Source organism: Ptychodera flava, chromosome 7 (assembly GCF_041260155.1).
Source record: "Ptychodera flava strain L36383 chromosome 7, AS_Pfla_20210202, whole genome shotgun sequence".
NCBI classification, from domain to species: Eukaryota; Metazoa; Hemichordata; class Enteropneusta; family Ptychoderidae; genus Ptychodera; species Ptychodera flava.
In genome coordinates, this window is record NC_091934.1 from 36,427,855 (window position 1) to 36,448,276 (window position 20,422).

The 20,422-nt window shown below is 37.2% G+C and overlaps 1 protein-coding gene across 1 annotated transcript in view; it reads left to right on the forward strand.

The window, feature by feature from the left end:
- LOC139136471 (fibropellin-1-like) overlaps positions 1 to 19,891 on the forward strand; it is a 42,697-nt gene extending 22,806 nt beyond the window's left edge. Inside the window, exons 17-22 of the mRNA XM_070704197.1 lie at positions 898 to 1,014; positions 6,091 to 6,207; positions 16,780 to 16,902; positions 17,772 to 17,894; positions 18,245 to 18,304; positions 18,828 to 19,891. Of these exons, the coding sequence (XP_070560298.1) occupies positions 898 to 1,014; positions 6,091 to 6,207; positions 16,780 to 16,902; positions 17,772 to 17,894; positions 18,245 to 18,270 (506 nt within the window). The 3' untranslated portion in view covers positions 18,271 to 18,304; positions 18,828 to 19,891. The remainder of the gene's footprint in view (positions 1 to 897; positions 1,015 to 6,090; positions 6,208 to 16,779; positions 16,903 to 17,771; positions 17,895 to 18,244; positions 18,305 to 18,827) is intronic.
- The last annotated feature ends 531 nt before the right edge of the window (positions 19,892 to 20,422 follow it).

Consider the following 20,422-nt stretch of genomic DNA (forward strand, 5'->3'; position numbering starts at 1 on the left):
TCCCCAAATATGCACCCCTTCATTCAAGTTAACTATTGCTCCTCTACTAAACTTAAGATTCTCTACTTTTTAAATTATTTGTATAAGGGGGTTTTTATGTCATCTTGATAAGAATTATTGCTTTAAAAAAGGATTATGGTTGTGTGCAACGCTACCTTCAAATCTCTTTTATTTGCGTCAGTAGTTGTTCAAGGTGGCTACATTTTCATTCATTTTATGAAATATACACCACATCTTATTTGATATTTGATATTTTATTCTTATTTGATATATTTCGGCGAAAGAAATACAAGTTACTTATTGGAATCGTGGTGACACGGTCATTACGTCAATCATATAATGATAAATGCAAGAGTGGAGTTGCATAAATGTGTCTTTTTGGTTTTTCAATGTAGTGCTGTATTGATTCTTACCTATTATTATACAACAGCCGACGTTTGTTTAATAAGTATACTAGTGAATACCAGAAAGAAACAGCCAACAAAACTATTCAACTGTGTAGAGGGCTTGTCGGGAGTAGGAAAACTACCTATATTGCGCAGGTTTGAGAGTAGACTTTCCAAATTGCGGGAGGGAAGTTGTAGACAGCTTCCAACTCCCCCCAATTTTAATGGTGTTGAAATGTCAATTCATGGCGTTTTCCAAACTCGAGTGGTTGGCTGTGTTAGACCATTTAAGCATCAAACCAGCAAACTGTTGCTTTACCTAAATTCCCTACCAAAGCCGACGTGCATCCAATAAAAGTAAGTAAAAAGGCAAAGTGTGATTTCATAATTTCCATGATGGCTTCATCATAATAAAAGTGTATCTTACAACACCGATTCGTTAGAAATGTTTTATGTTTGTCTTGGAAGTACCAAATAAAGACATTTCGATTATTGTTCTTTTGGTTCTCAGTGTCTAACCCCTGTCAGCCCAATCCGTGTTACAATGGTGGAGTTTGCTCTCAACGATCGTGTAACGACTACTCCTGCTCGTGTCCAGGGTGTTACTATGGTACACGTTGCCAGCAGCGTAAGTATTTTTTACGTTTTAATGACATAACTTTAAGTCATTATTTACATACTGAGTTGATATGCGACACGAATCAATAATGCTGATGGAAATATAGCGTGATTTTACATGTCTAGACTTCTAACTCAGATATGCTTGGACAAACGTCTTTCAAAGTAATTACATAACCCTCTTTATACCTTTGCGTTGATTTTAGCCATGATATGAATGTACATGGCCGACAGCAGCCATTGTGTGGTGTTCTGTTCATATCAAGTGCTATCAATAAACCATCCTGTAACAAATTCATTGTAAAGTTTGTACAGGGCCATAACTCAATGGATGCGTGACGATTTTATTTGCGAATATAGCTGCCAATGAGCAATTTTTGTTTTGTAGCATTTTTCTTTTTAGTGCCATAACACGGCTCTGTTCATCGTTTTCAAATTAGTGCAAAGACATGATCCTACTAAAGTGTCAAACATATGAATGTCGCCTTTTTATTCTACTTAATGTGGCTAGGTTTGATGAGAGAAGATGTTCTGTGACATCACATATTCTAATCAGTTTATCGTATTGACTTTCAAATTTAATGGAATTTAATGGAATTTATGTTATGTTCCCCAGTGTCTAACCCCTGTCAGCCAAATCCATGTTATAATGGTGGCGTTTGCTCTCAACGATCTTGTTACGACTACTCCTGTACGTGCCAAGGGTGCTACTATGGTGCACGTTGCGAGCACAGTGAGTATTTTATGCCATTCGACTGCAAAAACCAGCAACATAATGAAATGATATGATGGAAATATAAATCTAAAGCAAATAATTTAATTGCTCATTAATTTTATTGTCCTCAGTGTCTAACCCCTGTCACCCAAATCCATGTTCTAATGGTGGCGTCTGTTCTCAACGATCGTGCAACGATTACTACTGTTCGTGTCAAGGGTGCTACTATGGCACACGTTGCCAGCAGTGTAAGTATCTTTATGGTATTGAACTGCAGAATTCAAACAATAGAAATATCGCCCTCAGGGTGACACATATGCCATTGAAGAGGGTTTTAGAGTATAGCTAATGACCAATGACGCCCATAGCAAAGCATTATGCTTACAACCATAATGGTATATTCTGAACCCTGTACAATCTTTTCGACCCAAGAAATGTAAAAGGAAGAATGCAGGGTTCTCATAAAGTCACAAGAGGGGTTCAGCAAGGTCGTGAGCTAGTTTACGCTGTTCAAACCTGCATAGCCTTAAATTTATGTATTAGATATTATGCCTGTCCTTGTCCACAATTCTATATGGTAAACGATGTCAGCAACAAATTTCAGTTTCACGTAACGTAACATTAAGGCTTTTTCACTGACTGTGTTGACAGTTATTTAGTCATTTATCTTTCTGTATCTCAAGAAGTCAGCATTATCGCGAAATTAAACATCTAAGATTCAGCATAGTGGTGAACTAGTTTACGCTTTCAAAACTGCAAAGCCTTAAATTTATGTATTAGATATTTACTCATTTTATGGCAACCTAATCGATGTTCCAAAAAAAGGATTTGCTCACCTGAGTCATATGACGACTGTGCCTGTTCTTGTCCAGAATTTTATATGGTAGATGGTGTCAGCAATGTGAGTTACTGTAATAGTTTTATACAAGTGGCAAAAGTAAGAAAGAGGCGCAGTTGTACTACATCAAACAATACCAGTCATATGACTTGGGATGCGAGACTTTGAATGGCTCCGTAGTAATATCCGTACACACTTCCGGTCAAGGTTGGTGACAGCTGCCGTTGTTGGCCCATTTATGGCTGGTTCGAGTAGCCTTTCACGCTTGCATCGTTTACATGGCCACTGACAGACATAATATGCCATATGTCAAACCCAGTATCGTCTAGGACTTTGCAAGCGTACTGAGTTCTGTTTCACTTTTACGGCAACGAAGCGAACCATGTTGTAAACAACGTAATAGTAGTGCATACCAGCGTATCGGACGGGGACTGCATGCTGAGCGCAAGCCATACAGAGCAGACGACGAGTGCATGAGGGAGGACTAAAAAAATTGATAAGGGACTGGTCAGTTTCTTCGTCCGGGGGGGGGGAGGTGCGGTTGATAATTTTTTTTCCGACGTCAAAAAGTGGTTGATCCCCCTATTCCAACTTTTGAAAAAAGGGTGACCCCGCTATCCAAACTTATATATATAAAAAAAAAAAAAAATATATATATATATATATATATATATATATATATATATATATATATATATATATATATTTACTAACTTGGAACAACGGGCTTTCGCCCAATTATAGTTCCAGCAAAAGAAAAAGAAACTAACAAAGAGCACAACAAAAGAAACAAGACAGTAACAACACAGTTAAATAGAACAATAATGGGAAAAAAATACGGATCTAAAAAGAATAAACATTATTAAATAAAAATCTGTGAAATTGCCCATAGTTGCAATTAAAGAATATCAAAAGTCTCATTGTTTAAAATACTATTCAAATTTTTCATACTTGTTTGTAAAAATGCTGAAGAATGAGCAATGACTCTTGATACATTATAGGTTGAAAATGTTGTTTTGAGCGCAGATTGCGAGAAGGCACATGCAGATAGATACAGTCTAGAATTTCGGAGCTGCTATAAAAAGAGAAAATACATTTGTAAAAGAAGGTGGCATCCAGAAAACTCCTACGCTCTTGTAGAGATGGAATTTTGAAAAAGGTACAGAGTTGGTTGTAGTAGCCAGATGAGTAGGTTATGCCAGTTTTACCGCACAAGTATTTGAGAAATTTACTGTGAACTCTTTCAATACGGTGAATGACTCTGAGATACAGCTGGTGTGGACACCATACTTGACTAGATGATGAAATTTATGAAGAACACAGTGCATTTTTCGCAAGTATGAGCAATGTCGAAATACCTATTGGACATTTCAAAAACATGGTGACCACCCTATCACCAAAGTCAAAAACAGGGTGACCCCCCTGAATCCAACCCCCCCCCCCGGGCTGAAGAAACTGACCAGTCCCTAAGTCGTACAGTAAGACATTATTATAAATATTGTGCACCATTACCAGAATTTATTGTTATCAATATTGTACATGGTGTATCCGATACTTTCCCTGTGCAGTCTTTTTCTGTTTTCAAAAAAAAAGATTGTTTTACTATGCTCGCTGTGGGGCCGCAATGGTGAATAGTGGAATACATCATCAGTAATAATGTGGGGATATGACGTCACAAAATTCACTGGTATTGACAAATCTATAATATAATTTGATATAAAAGACGACATTAATTGTTCCTTCAATTTTTGGTTCTCAGTGTCTAACCCCTGTCAGCCCAACCCATGTTCTAATGGTGGCGTTTGCTCTCAACAATCGTGTAACGACTACTCTTGTTCGTGTCAAGGTTGCTACTATGGCACACGTTGCCAGCAGTGTAAGTATGTTAATGGAATTGAACTGGAGAATATCAACAAAAAATCAAATGATATGACGGAAATATCGCCTTCAGGGTGACATGAATGCCATTTAGAGTACAGCTTATGACCAATGAAGCCCATAGCACGGCATTATGCTTACAACCATGTTAGTACATTATGAAACCAGTACAGTCTTTTCGGCCCAAAGAAATTTAAAAAGAAGAATTGCTGGGATTCTCATAAAGATCGCGAAAGAGAGCCGTCGATCACTGATAAAATATAAATCCACTCTGTGTTGTGGCACTATACTTAAGATCTAGCCGGAAGAACACAATTGTTCATTTGATAATGGGAAAGTAACTGTCTTTGATTCTCCTGACCATCAATACTGCTTATTTTGCTTATCGGCTAGAGCAAATATGGCCTGCTCCCTAGGGGACGGGGTCGGCCTGTGCGACTTACTGGTTTACAAGCAATATATTTCTAGACACATCACGTCAACATAGCTGCACCATTTCAATTTTACGATGTACAAGACATGACACTTTCAACTTTCATCAATCGCCAACGTACCTTAGATACAGTGTTTACATTCGTTTTATTGGTCTCATTTGACCTTTGAGCGACGTTCGGACCACCCCAATATCTGAAAATGGTGTTTTTCAACAGAAAGCCACGTCAACAGTAAACGATGTTGAGTTAAATTGAATTCATTAATTTGTATGACTTCTTGCAATAGTTTTAACAGTTTTAATGAGCTATTCGTTTTAAGTTTTCTAAATTAAGAAAATTGATAGAAAACAGCCAAACATGCAGATACATATGCAATAATTTCTTGAATATTGTGTTTATACATTTACAGACAATGATGGGTGTTCGACTAATCCTTGTCAGAATGGTGGGGTGTGCCAGCCCGTGTCAGGTTCCTGCTCTCAAGTGAGCTGTACTTGCAGTGGATGCTACAGTGGTCAATATTGTACCACTCGTAAGTGTTGCTTATACAGGTCGAATATTGCAAAATCGCCCAAATTCCAGTTGTAGTGCTTAAATTTCTTGTTAAAATTGCAACATAGTAGGCAAGCTTGGGGTTCTGGTCGAAGGCATAGTATGTACGCACCATCAACGTGCACTATCGCATCGCTGCTGCATACAAATTTCAGTTTCACGTAACGTAACGTTAAAGCTTTTTCACTGACTGTGTTGACAGTTATTTAGTCATTTATCTTTCTGTATCTCAAGAAGTCAGCATTATCGCGAAATTAAACATCTAAGATTCAGCATAGTGGTGAACTAGTTTACGCTTTCAAAACTGCAAAGCCTTAAATTTATGTATTAGATATTTACTCATTTTATGGCAACCTAATCGATGTTCCAAAAAAAGGATTTGCTCACTTGAGTCATATGACGACTGTGCCTGTTCTTGTCCAGAATTTTATATGGTAGATGGTGTCAGCAATGTGAGTTACTGTAATAGTTTTATACAAGTGGCAAAAGTAAGAAAGAGGCGCAGTTGTACTACATCAAACAATAATAAGTCATATGCCTTTCGATGCGTAGAAAAAGGAAATCACAACAGCCCGATGGACTTCAGCAATACCCCTTCCTGAGACGGGTATTTACGATATTTGGGTATAAAACACGACATTAAGTGTCGCTTCATTTTGTTGTTCTCAGTGTCTAACCCCTGTTATCCGAATCCGTGTTCTAATGGTGGCGTTTGCTCACAACGATCGTGTAACGACTACTCTTGTTCGTGCCAAGGTTGCTACTCTGGTACACGTTGCCAGCAGCGTAAGTATTTTATGGCACTGAACCGCTGAAAAACAACAACAAAATCATATGATATGATATGATATGATAGAAATATGGCCTTGAAATGGGTTTTAGAGTATTGCTAATGAGCAATGAAGCACATAACACGCCATTATGTTGACAACGATGATAGCACATTAGGGACTGGTCAGTTTATTCAGCTTGGGGGGGGGGGGGCGATGGAGTACTATTTGCCGACGTCAAAAAGTGGCTGACCCCTGCTATTCCCAATTTTGAGAATAAGATTACACTCGTGTTCCAAATTTCTAAAGGTGGAATAAAAATTATATATATATATATATATATATATATATATATATATATATATATATATATATATAATTTATATTTGAAAGTCATTCTTTTTTTAATGAAATTATTGACGTGTCAGTTGTAAGATAGGAATTTCAAAGTGTCAATTTTAAAATGTAAATACAGTATTTTGAATGAGATGTGAATGTATTTCACACTCTCTATGCTTAACCTGAACTGTTGTAAAGAAATGAATGTCAATCATTAATATCAAACAGTAAAAAGCAGTAAATCAAAAAACTTTGATGGTGTTAACACTTGCCAGCCATCCAATTAAATCTCCTGAGAAGCCATAGAGAGCCATTTTAGCCAAATCTGATGTGTGCAATGTCTGAGTGGACTTTTCTTGAAACCATAAAAGCACTTCTAATAATGATGAAAATTACCTGTTCATTCTGTTAGAAAAGGCATCTTTTTACACAAAACCTGTGACACAAAGAAAAATAACCGCAGCAATGAGAACGAAAAATATCTTGTCATTTTTCTATTTCTAAATTATGTCACAGTATCAAATACATATTGTGAAATATTTGTTAATGTTGCCTTCGCATACTGAATTCTCATAGAGTAAACAGAAAAGTATCAGGAATTTGTAATGCGTTTCATATGAACTACAGCTATCATAATGTGACACTTTGACTTAGCAAACACAAAAATATCTCTGACTTATATCTCTGATTTATAAAAGTACGGCGCCCGAAGGGCGCGCCGAAAAATATGAAGAATCCTGATATCTCTGACATATATGTCTGATATATTGAAGTCATGAGCCGGAAGGGCGTGCTGGAAAATGCCTGATATATTTCAGTAATGCGCTCGAAGAGCGCGCTGAAAAAATATTGAACATACAGATATCTCTGATATATGTATGTCTGATATATTAAAGTCAGGCATCCTGAAAAATATATCTGGTTATTAAAGTTGCGCTCCGGAAGGGCGCGCATAAAAATGCAACTGGATGATGAAATTTGTGGCTGACACGATACATTTTAGGCAAATTTGAGCCCTTGTCAAAATTCAAAAACAAGCTGACCCCTATTTGGCATTCCAAAATCATGGTGACCTCGCTATCACCAAATTCAAAAACAGGGTGACCCCCATAAATCCACCGCCCTCCCCCAGCCGAAGAAACTGACCAGTCCCTTATGAAACGTTACTTGAACTTGTACAACATTTTCGACTTAAGGAAATTTTTAAAAAAAAAACTCAGAAAAAGTCACAAAAGGCAAACTCTCAGGGATCACCCAGATGAGTCCTTGAAACTTTCCGGGACCACCCAAATGTGACCCTGAATCTTTCAAGGACTATTCTAATGTAACCTTGAAACTTTCAGGGACCACCCGGATGAGTCCTTGAAACTTTCAGGGACCACCCAGATGTGACTCTGAATCTTTCAAGGACCACCCTGATCAGACCTTGAAACGTTCAGGGACCACCCGGATGAGTCCTTGAAACTTTCAGGGACCTCCCAGGTGAGTGCTTGAAACTTTCTGGGACCATCCAAAAGTGAACCTGAATCTTTCAAGGACTATCCTAATGTGACCTTGAAACTTTCAGGGACCACCCGGATGAGTGCTTGAAACTTTCTGGGACCATCCAAATGTGAACCTGAATCTTTCAAGGACTATCCTAATGTGACCTTGAAACTTTCAGGGACCACCCGGATGAGTCCTTGAAACTTTTTGTCTGATTGTTTTTCAGAATCTGCCAGGACCCCCCTCCTAAGGTGATAAAAATGGTCCGCCCCTGTGTATTTACCATCTTTGCATGACATATACAATAACCAGATGATAGAAAGTGTGTCAACTTTTTACAACATTGATACTCTTAAACATTGAAAACATTTTGGAATATATTTGTTGGAAATCAAACCTGAAATCACCTCAGTATGTTTTCTAATGATTTTTTTACCACATTTCATCACCAATTACAGTTTACCATAATATTAAATGCTTACTAAATCACAGCCATCCACATCCGAAACGCATCAGTCAGAAAAAGCGCAGTCTCAAAACATTGAGCAGCTTTCATCGGAAACTAAGCCTTCATTGAGGCATGTTCGACATTTTCATGAAAAATGGTTACACGATTTCAGCTGGCTCCACTACGATGCCAAAAAGAACTCAATGACTTGCAAAGTATGCATGAAGCATAATAATAAACAGAATATGATGACCTGAGCCAACATGAATTTCCGAACGAGTACACTTACTCGCCAAGCAGACTGCGAAGGACCATAAAACCGATGTACTCGCAGAAACTGTGAGTGTGAGTTCGAACTTCGATACAATAACATGGGTATGGCATGTAATAAGGTGTATAATTGTCTGAGAATAACCATGAGCTTCCATTGGCCCTCAGACCCTACTGATGCAAAAGCTTGGCAGAACACTGCCCCCCAACCTTCCCCTACATAATTGTTTGTGAACATTACAAAGCGTTATTACTGGCAAGAAAGAGAACTTTGGACAAACTTTATCTTTGTCAAAAGATCACACTTACGTTTTAAGGATTACTGAAAGGCTGGTGGAATGGTGGCCTTCTCTTACAGGTAATACGTCTCTGATGCATCATCTCTGAGTGGAAAGTAGAAATCCTGGAAAAGAAATATTTACAGGGGTCATATGATGAAGAGTGATCTAAATCACAGTCCCTCACTGAACACTCACATGATATAGTTTACACCTTATTACATCAAAGAAAGTGGAGTTGGATTGTTGTCTATAAAGTTTATAATTACAAGTATGGTATGAGAATTGACAAAGTTCTGCTCACATTTATGGAATATTTATGGAATATGATACTCAGCACCCAGAATGTACAGATGGGCTTCTTTTCGTGAATTTTGCCAAGGGAAGGTTTTTGCTAAATCATTATTATAACTGGGCAGTTAGTCTCTCCTTAGATCATTTAAGCTTAACGTAGGGAGCGTTCAGTTATTATGGCCGGGGGTGTGCCGGAAAAATCAAGGGGGGTCACCTAAACTTTGAAAACTGCAAAGGGGTCATGTATTTTTCAAACACCTCAGAGGGAGGTCACTTAATTTTCATAAGTATCCGTCACGTCAAAAAGCCGTTTCAGTGTTCAGAAATATTCTGGGAGATAAAAATGATTCATTGCATGATTTCATTCTTTTATTGAAGTTATTCAACTGTAAATCTGAACAAAAGTATAATTATCTGTCACATGAACATCTTGAACATCTGAGGCTTGTCTTATTGTATTTATCAAGCTGACTGCACTGAGGGCAATGAACAATTCCTATTACTTAGATATTAGAGATATAGCAAGTTCTATCAGGGAAAATATTTAACTGTTACCTGTACTGAAACTACTAGTATCATGAAAAATTAAATAAAACCTTTAGGTGAAAGTCCAATATCATAATTGTCCACATCTGAAATTTTAAATTCCCTATTTGAATCAAGTGCATTTGTCTCAATTATCAAACACCTATAAAAGCACAAATTAATTTAGTTTCGCATTGTAAAAACAAATTATTCCAAGTTTTCTCATAGCCTCCAATGTATAGTGTATCAACATTTCGGTGACATTCCAAAATCCAATTTCTTGCACACATACATGTATCAACCTTTAACCATCCTAGGCTACATAAGTACTTTAAAATGAAATGTCAAATGTCTATAAATACCGCTACACAGATTTTGATAGTTTTGTATTGGCAAACATTATTCATACTTTCCTCATAGACTCTCATGTATAGTGGATGAACATTTTCAGTGAAATTCCATAATCAGATTTCTTGTACACATAATATGCACCTTTAACCATCATACTCTAATCAAGTAAATTATGTTAATTATTGAACGTCTGTATATGCACAAGTACACCAAGTTCTTCATTGGAAAAAAAATTATTCACAATTTATCATTGACTCCCATGTATAGTGGATGAACATTTTTGGTAAAATTCTAAGGTCAAACCTTTTGTCCACATGCCATTTGTAACAACCCTATTTCATTTAGTTTTGCATTGAAAAAGTATTTTATGTTTTTTTTCATACATTACCATGTATAGTGAATCAACGTTAGTAACAGCTGATTTTTAATTAAATCCAAATATCAAAATATTGTACACACACATTTGCACAAAAATGTTGCGATCCACAAATTTCGATCCACCAGTAATTTCTGTCCACCCCTTTGAGGGCTAATTTCAAATTATTGCAAGTCAGAAGGGGAAATTTGAACATTTACACCTTGTGAGTTTGTAAGGGGTCATTTGAAAAAATGTTAGCTCTTTTTTGGATTCTATCACCTCGTCCCCCCCCCCCCGAGGTGTTTGTGTGTGCAGCTTTACTCAAGCAATGTTGGGGTCATCAATTTTTTGTCATCTTGAAAAAAGGGGGTCATCAATTTTTCGGTACAATCGGTAAGGGGGTTTCACTTATTTTGACTGATGCGCAGGAAGAATTTGCCAGCCAACCCCCGGCCATAATAAGTGAACGCTCCCTTAACAGTTTGTATGGCAAAAATACATCAGTATGCTTGGGGATTAAATAAAGAGTTGATGATGTAATGGTTAATTCTCAATCTCAAACTCTACAGTTCCTGTCACACAAGTAATAGTTTACAAATCATGATTACAGCTCAAAAAAGCATCAAGTGATCTTACTACAATGTAATAAAAGTATAGATCACATATTCAAGTTCTGTTTGGTCACAAAAATGGTTTGCTGATGGTCAATATATTGACATACCCCCACGTGTATACAGACTGTAGCCTTCTGTCCACAAACAGAGGGGGCTTGGATTTGTAGACAATACCCGACAATGGTTTGTAGACAAATGTAACATTTACCTTGATTCAAGCTTTGCTCGTCAGCTTGTGCATTCACAAGCATTACTTGGTAAAGCTGACAGGTGGAGCATTGGCAGAGGAATCACTGAAAAGATTTGGTTCAACTTCCTGCACATTCAGCGTCAATATTTATGACGGTCGAAGTTAACATTATGTAATGGCTTAACAAAGCGTTCTCATCGCTCCGATGTGTGACTGGTCGGCCGGCGCCGAAACCTGTCTTTGCGTACATATCACACGACGAGATCTACAAGTCATGTTCTCCCTGGCATAAATGTGATGACCTGGGCAGTGGCTGAACCTTTAGTCGATTAAGACGAGCAGTCTTGACGAGTAATGTACTCGCTCGTTGAAGTATGCTCTAGCTCTGTACTATTGTCGCTGGAGCTGGCCGACGCGCCGCTGGTCTTAACAGTAAACAATTCGCAAAAAATTATTTCATGATGGCATATTCCATTTTAACCTACAGGGACACCTACAGTTTAGGCTGCATCGCGTGATTGTGTAAGGTTGTAAGGTCTTGGCATTTTCAAGAATGTGTATCAATAAGATCAATTATCCTTCAAAATTGTCAAAAAGAATAAATTTACAATTTTTGAAAAGCAGATGGCTTTCAATACTACAATTTTTATACTACTTTAACATTTAATTCAATAATTACAGTTTTGATATTTTCACTAGAAAAAATTGATAAATACTAAATGCTTTGAGTAAACCCTCTCTTAGTAAGCATATTCTGTGACTTTTACTATTCATCTTATAATCAAAAAATAGTTCCAATTGTGTTTATATTTCTGGATATATCACGTCAACATAGCTACACCATTTAAATTTCACGGCGTACAATATGAGACACTTTCAACTTTTCATCTATTTACTGTCTGTTCTGTGCTGTTTTGTGTCTATGTTTACAACTATTGTCTTGCGAATTCTGACCTACTATCATTGGATTATGGATCGGTATGATTGCGAATATTTCATCGATCGCCAACGTACCTCAGATACAGTGTTGACAATCGTTTTATTTGTCTTATTTGACACGAGCGACGTTCGGACCACCCGGATATTTGAAAATGGCGTTTTTCAACAGAAAGCCACGTCAACAGTAAACGATGTTGAGTTACATTGAATCCATTAATTTGTATGACTTCTTGCAATAGTTTTAACAGTTTTAATGAGCTATTAGTGTTATAATTTTCTAAATTAAGGAAAGTGATAGGAAACAGACAAACATGCTGAGACATATGCACTAATTTCTTGAATATTGTGTTTATACATTTACAGACAATGATGGGTGTTCGGCCAATCCTTGTCAGAATGGTGGGGTGTGCCAGCCCGTGTCAGGTTCCTGCTCTCAAGTGAGGTGTACTTGCAGTGGATGTTATAGTGGTCAATATTGTACCACTAGTAAGTGTTGCTTATACAGGTCGAATATTGCAAAATCGCCAAAATTCAAGTTGTAGTGCTTAAATTACTTGTTAAAATTGCAACATAGTAGGCAAGCTTGGGGTTCTGGTCGAAGGCATAGATGTACGCATCGTCAACGTGCACTATCGCATCGCTGCTGCATACAAATTTCAGTTTCACATAACGTAACGTTTAAGCGTTTTCACTGACTGTGTGGATGATGATTTAGTGATTTATCTTCCTGTATCTCAAGAAGTCAGCATTATCGTGAAATTAAACATCTAAGAAATTAAACACCTGACATAGCCATGAACTACTTTATGCTATTCAAAACTGCAAAGCCTTAAATTTATATATTAGATATTTACTCAATTGTATGGCAACCCAATCCATGTTCCAACTATGGGATTTGCTTATTTAGGTCATGTGACGACTGTATCTGTTCTTGTCCACATTTCTATGTAGTAAATGGTATCAGCAATGTGAGTTACTGTAGTTGTTTTATACAAGTGACAAAAGTAAGAAAGAGGCGTAGTTGTACTACATCAAACAAAAACAGTCATATGTCTTTGGATGCGTAGAGAAAGGAAATCACAACAGCCAGATAGACTTCAGCAATACCCCTTCCTGAGCCGGGTATATGCGATATTTTGGTATAAAAAGCGACATTAACTGTTCCTTCATTTTGTGTTCTCAGTGTCAAACCCCTGTCAGCCCAACCCATGTTCTAATGGAGGCGTTTGCTCTCAACAATCGTGTAACGACTACTCATGTTCGTGTCAAGATTGCTACTCTGGCACACGTTGCGAGGAGTGTAAGTATTTTTATAGCATTGAAGTGTGGAATATCAACAACAAAATCAAATGATATGATGGAAATATCGCCCTCAGGATTATGAAAGTGGCAATAGTAAGAAACTAACTGTGTAAGTATTTATGGCTTTTAACTGCTGAGTATCAACAGGAAAATCAAATGTTGTGATGGAAATATCGCCCTTAGGGTGGCATGAATGACCCTGAAGAGGGTTTTAGAGAGTAGGTAATTACCCATAATGCCAATAACACACCATTATGATGACAACGATGATACCACATTATGAAACGTTACTTGTACTTGTACAATCATTTCGATCTACAGAAATTTTAAAAGAAGAATTGCAGGAATTCTCAGAAAAAAATCACAAAAGACGAGCGTCGGTCACTGACTAAATATAGGTCCACTCTGTGTTGTGGCCTCATATTTAAGACCTAGCCGGAGGGCTGAATTATTCATTTGATGATGGGAAACTAGCTGTCCTGGATTCTACCAGCCATCAATACTGCTTATTTTGCCTATCGGCTAGAGCAAACACGGCCTACTCCGTGGGGGAGAGGGTCGTCATAACTTCGCCTGTGCGACACTCTTGTTTTCAAACATTTGTCTTATCGGTCCCATATGAGCTTTGACTCTGGTTTGGACACCCCTCTATGAATATGGCGTTTTTAACCAGAAAGCCACATCGACAGAAAAGCGGTGTGAAAATTCAACTGAATTGATTTTGCTATGACTTCTTGAAATAGTTTTAGCATTTTTAATGTGCCATTCGTTTCCAGTTTTCTAAATTAGGAGCAATGATAGAAATCAGCCAAACAAAGGGTGGTAAGTGATAAGAATCAGCCAAACAGTTGGTGTTCATTATCGCCGCCATAACAGGTAGTCTGCTTAAATTGCTCCTGTACTGTTGTAATCTTAATATGTTCTGCTACACTCAAATGGGACAAAATGTGGAGGAAAAAATTCTTCACAACCCAAGGGAATGCATGGCCAACTGTCAAGTTTGATACTAACTGGCTTGATAAGGAAATGATCGTTAGATGTTTTGGCCTTCGGACTGTGGGGATGACATATAGCAGGTCAACTTGCAAAGCCAAAACTTCTACCTACTTTGCATTGCTTTGCCCGTTATCTCCAATGATATTTACACCAACCCTGGCCCAATAAGAAATTATTCAAACACATATGTGGAAATGACTTTGGAAACCACGAGGAGCAACTTGAGGTTTGCTCGTCTTGTAATTCTCCGATTTATCTTGCTGATATACATGTCCGCTGTGTCTGTTGCCTCAGATCATGGCACAAATATTGTATTTCTGAGCAGCTTGTGGAAGAGAACAATGCAACACTTCTGAAGTGGATCTGTGACATATGCCTTTACAATACATTTGAATTGTACAAAAAATGGAGAAACAAAGTAACAAAATTAATCAGCAAAGCAAAATGTAAATTTTACAATAATTGTTGAACAAAATTACCGCATATATTTTGAAATTTTTGAAGCAATTTGTTCCTATTTCCAATTGTAAAAAGGTAATGAAATTTTAGAAATACATAAATGGCAAATGCGGTCAATACTTGTTTCAGAAATGTAGCTTCTGAGTATATCAAATACAGTGATAACACCAATGATGATATTTGAGATAAATTGAAACTCTTTGTTTCATGTAATCTCCCTAAGGACAACCTTCAACTCAGGCGAACTCCCTCCTTTCTAACTGAAAAGTGCCATGAGAAGCCTTGTTTCATATATCATCCCATGGTATTTAGACAAAAATATTTTAGAAAAATTCCATAGGATTATATTATTTATCATATGAAGTCTTCTTATTTTTCCTTTGATGGGGAAGGATCAAAATTATTGTAACAAATTACCTGATTTTTGTTTTTCTTTACGCGGATTACTTTGCATCAATGTGTAAAACGGCACATCATCCAGGAAATGATTTTCATTCATAAATCCGCTCAAGTTGAAATTTTGATACACTGAATGGTATTTTCACCAATCAGACATACGGATTCGGTCACGTGGACGTGTCACTCATTGTCTTCCGCTATCCTGACATCAACATAACTTTCACTATGCTAGCGACGAATAGCCATGGTATTCAGAGTTATTTAGAGCATTTACAAATATATTTACGAAGTGAAAGCAACGACATCGTCGAAACAGTAGCTTCATTCTAAGAGACGACGTCCACATTCAGTCTTACGACTCCACTAGCCGCAATGTTTATACTGAGCCATAAAAACGAAAGACGGTATCATCATTCGATTCTTGGGAATATCTAAAGCTTCAGCGACTCGAACTTTCGTTGGATATGCCTTCTATGTATCCATGTCTGGATTTATCGGGTCGCCCGTTTAAAAAATATCATGGGAACACGGCATCGATCACGTCAGGTCGGTCTGTGTCGCTGAACGCTTCTATAAACGGTGCCAGTGTAGGAAAAATGTTCCGGTTGATGACGGAGAATTCGGATATCATATCTTATCCGTAGGGCCAGGTCACGTGATAAAAGGTTTTATTTTACCCCATTTTGATTACTGTTCCAACATATGGGGTCACTGTTCTATCAAACTTTGGTACGCATTGAGCGACTCCAGTAAACTGTTGCCACATGTCTTTTAGATTGTGATGTTAATACTTCTGGTGATGTTTTATTCCGTACATTTCAATGGATGCCATTCAGAAAACGGCTTTTATCTAGCGAATCAATTTTAATGTATAAATTACAGAACAATCTAGCACCAGATTATTTGAATGTTTTTAAAAAGGACACACAATTTTCATAGTCGAAATACCAGATCTACTGCCAGTGAAGATTTATACATTACAAAACACGACCATAGTAAAGAAAAGTTCCATTAACAGTTTACCGGTGACTTGAGTCATGTTCCTAATTGCATGCTTTCAAAGACAAATGTAAATATCATTTTCATGTGATACTGATTTTAAGTAGTGAAATGTTGAATATTGTCCATTTTGTTTTTGTACCTATTGTATTTTTTGCATGTCATGTCTTCATGTTTGTTTTTCATTTTTATGTATATATTAAATATTTTAATGATTTCTCGACACTGTGTGAAAGAGCCACTAGCTAAACCGTTTATCGAGATTAAATAAAGTTAATAATAATAATAATAATAATATACAGATGCAATAATATTTTTAATATTTTGTGTATGCATTTACAGACAATGATGGGTGTTCGACCAATCCTTGTCAGAATGGTGGGGTGTGCCAGCCCGTGTCAGGTTCCTGCTCTCAAGTGAGCTGTACTTGCAGTGGATGCTACAGTGGTCAATATTGTACTTCAAGTAAGTGATATTGATTCAGGTCGAAAATTCGAAAAATCGCCAAAATCTAGTTGTAGTGCTTAAATTGCTTGTGAAATTTGCAGCATAATCAGCTAACGTGGGGTTATTGTCCAATTCATAGTACGTGCGCGCCATTAACGTGGACTATCGCATCGCTGCTGCATACAAATTTCAGTTTCACGTAACGTATATCAAAAGCATGTTGACTGACTGTGTTGACAGTGATTTATTGATTTAACTTCCTGTTTCTCAAAAAGTCAACACTTTCGTGAAATTAAACATCTAAGATTCAGCGTAGTCGTGCCCTAGTTTACGCTGTTCAAACTGCAAAGCCTTTCATTTATGTATAGATATTTATTCATTTTATTGTTGCAGTGTCTGACCCATGCCAACCTAATCCATGTCTTAAAAATGGGATTTGCTCACCACAGTCATGTAACATCTATTCCTGTTCATGTCTACAATGATACTCTATTTGTTTCATATGCGCGGCAAAAGTAAGAAAGAGGCGCAGTTTACTTCATCAAACAATATCTGTCATATGTCACGGAATGCAAAGAATAGAGCAAAAACGACAGCACGATAGCCTTCATCAATGACCAATAACCTCAGTCGCGTATACATGATATTTGGGTATAAAACGCGACATTACAGCTCGCACTCTACGAATCGAACTATACCTCGAGTGTAAATCCGCCTTTAGCGAGGTTTTCCCTTTTATTTCAAACCATGATAAATGTTGTATTTGCAGTCTGATCGCTAGAAAAACAGAAAAACAGATAGCAAAATTAAGTGAGCCAAATCCGGCCATCATGTTAAGCACTTCTTCAAATCACAGTGTTCGGTTTTCCGTCACTGTTTTTCCACAGATACTGACCCCTGTTCGCCAAACCCATGTTACAATGGTGGCGCTTGCCAACCACTTGCAGGTTCCTGTACTCAAGTAATATGCCAATGCCCTGGATGTGTGACTGGCCAGTACTGCCAAACTTGTAAGTAATGTTTTCCTTTCCCTGTTTGAAATACAAGGGTCATCAGTTATGGTCCCGTTTTTCCAAGTCTTCGTGTCCAAGCTGTCTAATCATCACACAACAGGATATGTCCTGCCCTGGTAGCACTGATTGGGTCTTAATTGTGGACTCAATAATCGGAATAGAATAATGTTTTAGAGGTGCCTCAAAAAAACTGAAATTTTCTGAACACATATACCTAAAACAGTGACTCAATGCAACCCGGTCTGAAATGCATAGATTCTGTAAGTTTGTTTATTTTAATGATATTACTAATACATTTATGAGTAGCACTTATAGATTTTTGTAAATCGTTTGTTCTTTCTTTTCAGATCCTTCTCACTGCCCGATCCCTTGACAAATAAAAAGCTTTACCGGGAAGACTAGTTCAGGTCTGTATTCTGCCACAAAGAAATTATAAAAGCACATTTCGTATCAGCGCAATAATCCATTATTCTTATTTATATTCTGAATTATGTTTGGAAGCTATAACCAAGGACTCGATTGAAAACTTCTCGTATGTGTAAATTTTACGATCAAACCATAAGCTTAGACCCTAAAATGGTCTTTATTCAAACTTGGCGATTATCTTTGACCAGAGCGGCGTAACAGGTTCATACACTGAAATATGGGCCGACTCGGATTTTAAGACAGCCATAGAACCCGTCCTGATCGAGACATAATTGTTCCGACGCTTGGCCTACAGAGAGCTTTTTTTGTAACACCGACGTTCTGGTAAAGTCGGTGAAGCGGCGGCATAACTTTGTCCCTGTGAAAAGGGTAGATAATATCGTTTAAAGTTAGGCATACGCATTTCATCTCGATATTATATTACAGCAATCATGCCATTGTTGTAAAAAGTTTTCAAAAAATTGCAATTTGTGATAACGAAGTATTTATTTCGTTTCCCTGCAGGTGATAAACGCTGTAATACGAATATTACACATGAAGTGATGAGAAGCATTGATCAAGGAAACACCTAAAGACACAAATCCATACTCATCCCAGTGGGTGGCTGAATTTATAAACTCATACAATGGTCTCTAATACACTAACTAAAAGCTTAAAGAATAACATTTTCTTCGTAATTGACACTATAATCCGATTTTGTAAATACCACACAAGTATATTCGACTAAGAATAGTTCACATAAAGATATTTACTAAGGAAAGGAATTCGCGAAATTCCCAAATATATAATCATGGTTCAAATGATAATATTACTACTTTTGTATCAGAAATGCGACAGAGCTATACTTTTCAGGGTTGATGCCTGAAGACGTTCCAGTTCCAGGCCTATCGTTGTATCTTCTTTTGGTCTCATTGACGAATGACCAAGAATCAGTTGTTTGATTTTATAGTTGTCTTCGCCACATATAGTATATTACAGTATTTTAAACAAGAATGTCCATTTTACGTGTACAAGAAAATATGGCACTTTTATATAATCAGATGACGGACATATATATATAATTTGTTCGTATGGAATTCTCTTGAATCAGATCAGTCTATTACAGTTCGGAAAAAGTCTGTTCAAAATTGTACTTTATTATAATATTTTCGTGTCATTAGTCGTAGCAAAAAGTTCATGTATGTTCTGGAGTAAATCTTTCTTACCAGTTTTCAAGTTGTGTTGTGAGATGTTACTTTGCTAAGTTTGCTATTGCTGGAAACCTGATATTCAATGTGAAATATAGATCGTTCCGAAATTTTGTTTCACAGAGTTAATCGAGGAATATGGCCCTATATTTTGGCAACAGTAACTTTTGGTAATTTTCCCAATTATTTTTGCTTTTAATGTCAACTACACTTAACCGTTCTACTCCAAAAAGCATGTTGAATCACCTACTATTTAACGCAACGTTTACACGTGAGAATGCAGTGTTATTGTTTACGTTTAAATTCAAATCCGAACTGGAACTCACTTTCGGTGATCACAGTGCAGACCTGTCCAGGCAGAGTTAACACTGAGCTAACAATGTGTGTAGGACAGTAGAACAAGAAAATATACTTTACATTAATAAATTAAATACAAATATTGACAAAACAATCAAAAGGTACAGTTTCTGATCATTTAACGCTTAGTGAATTCTTTTATTTCGTCTGGGCTCACCTAACCTGAAGAAGACTGGGTAACATATCCATAAGGTTTCAGTCATTCATGTCCTGAAAAAGCATCTAAGGTGGAATGTGCCTTGGGAGATATATTCGGATTTTGACACTATTTCCGATTATTTTTTTCTTCCATGTGTTAGAGGGGGGTTGAAAGTTTCCCAATACTTTTCTTGTCTCCTACTTGTGGGAGGGGAGCTCAGTATTAAGTTCACAGAGTACCTGAGGTTTTCACTGGATTAAATTGTGAAACCCCAAAACTTATTTTTTTTCTCAATAGAGATAATGTCACAGTAGGGAGGGCGGCCATTTTCAACAACAATTGATATATTGTGGAATCTTTGTATTGAAGCATATTTTCTGTGAAGCTACCGCAAGTTTCAGCTGCTGACCTTCCTG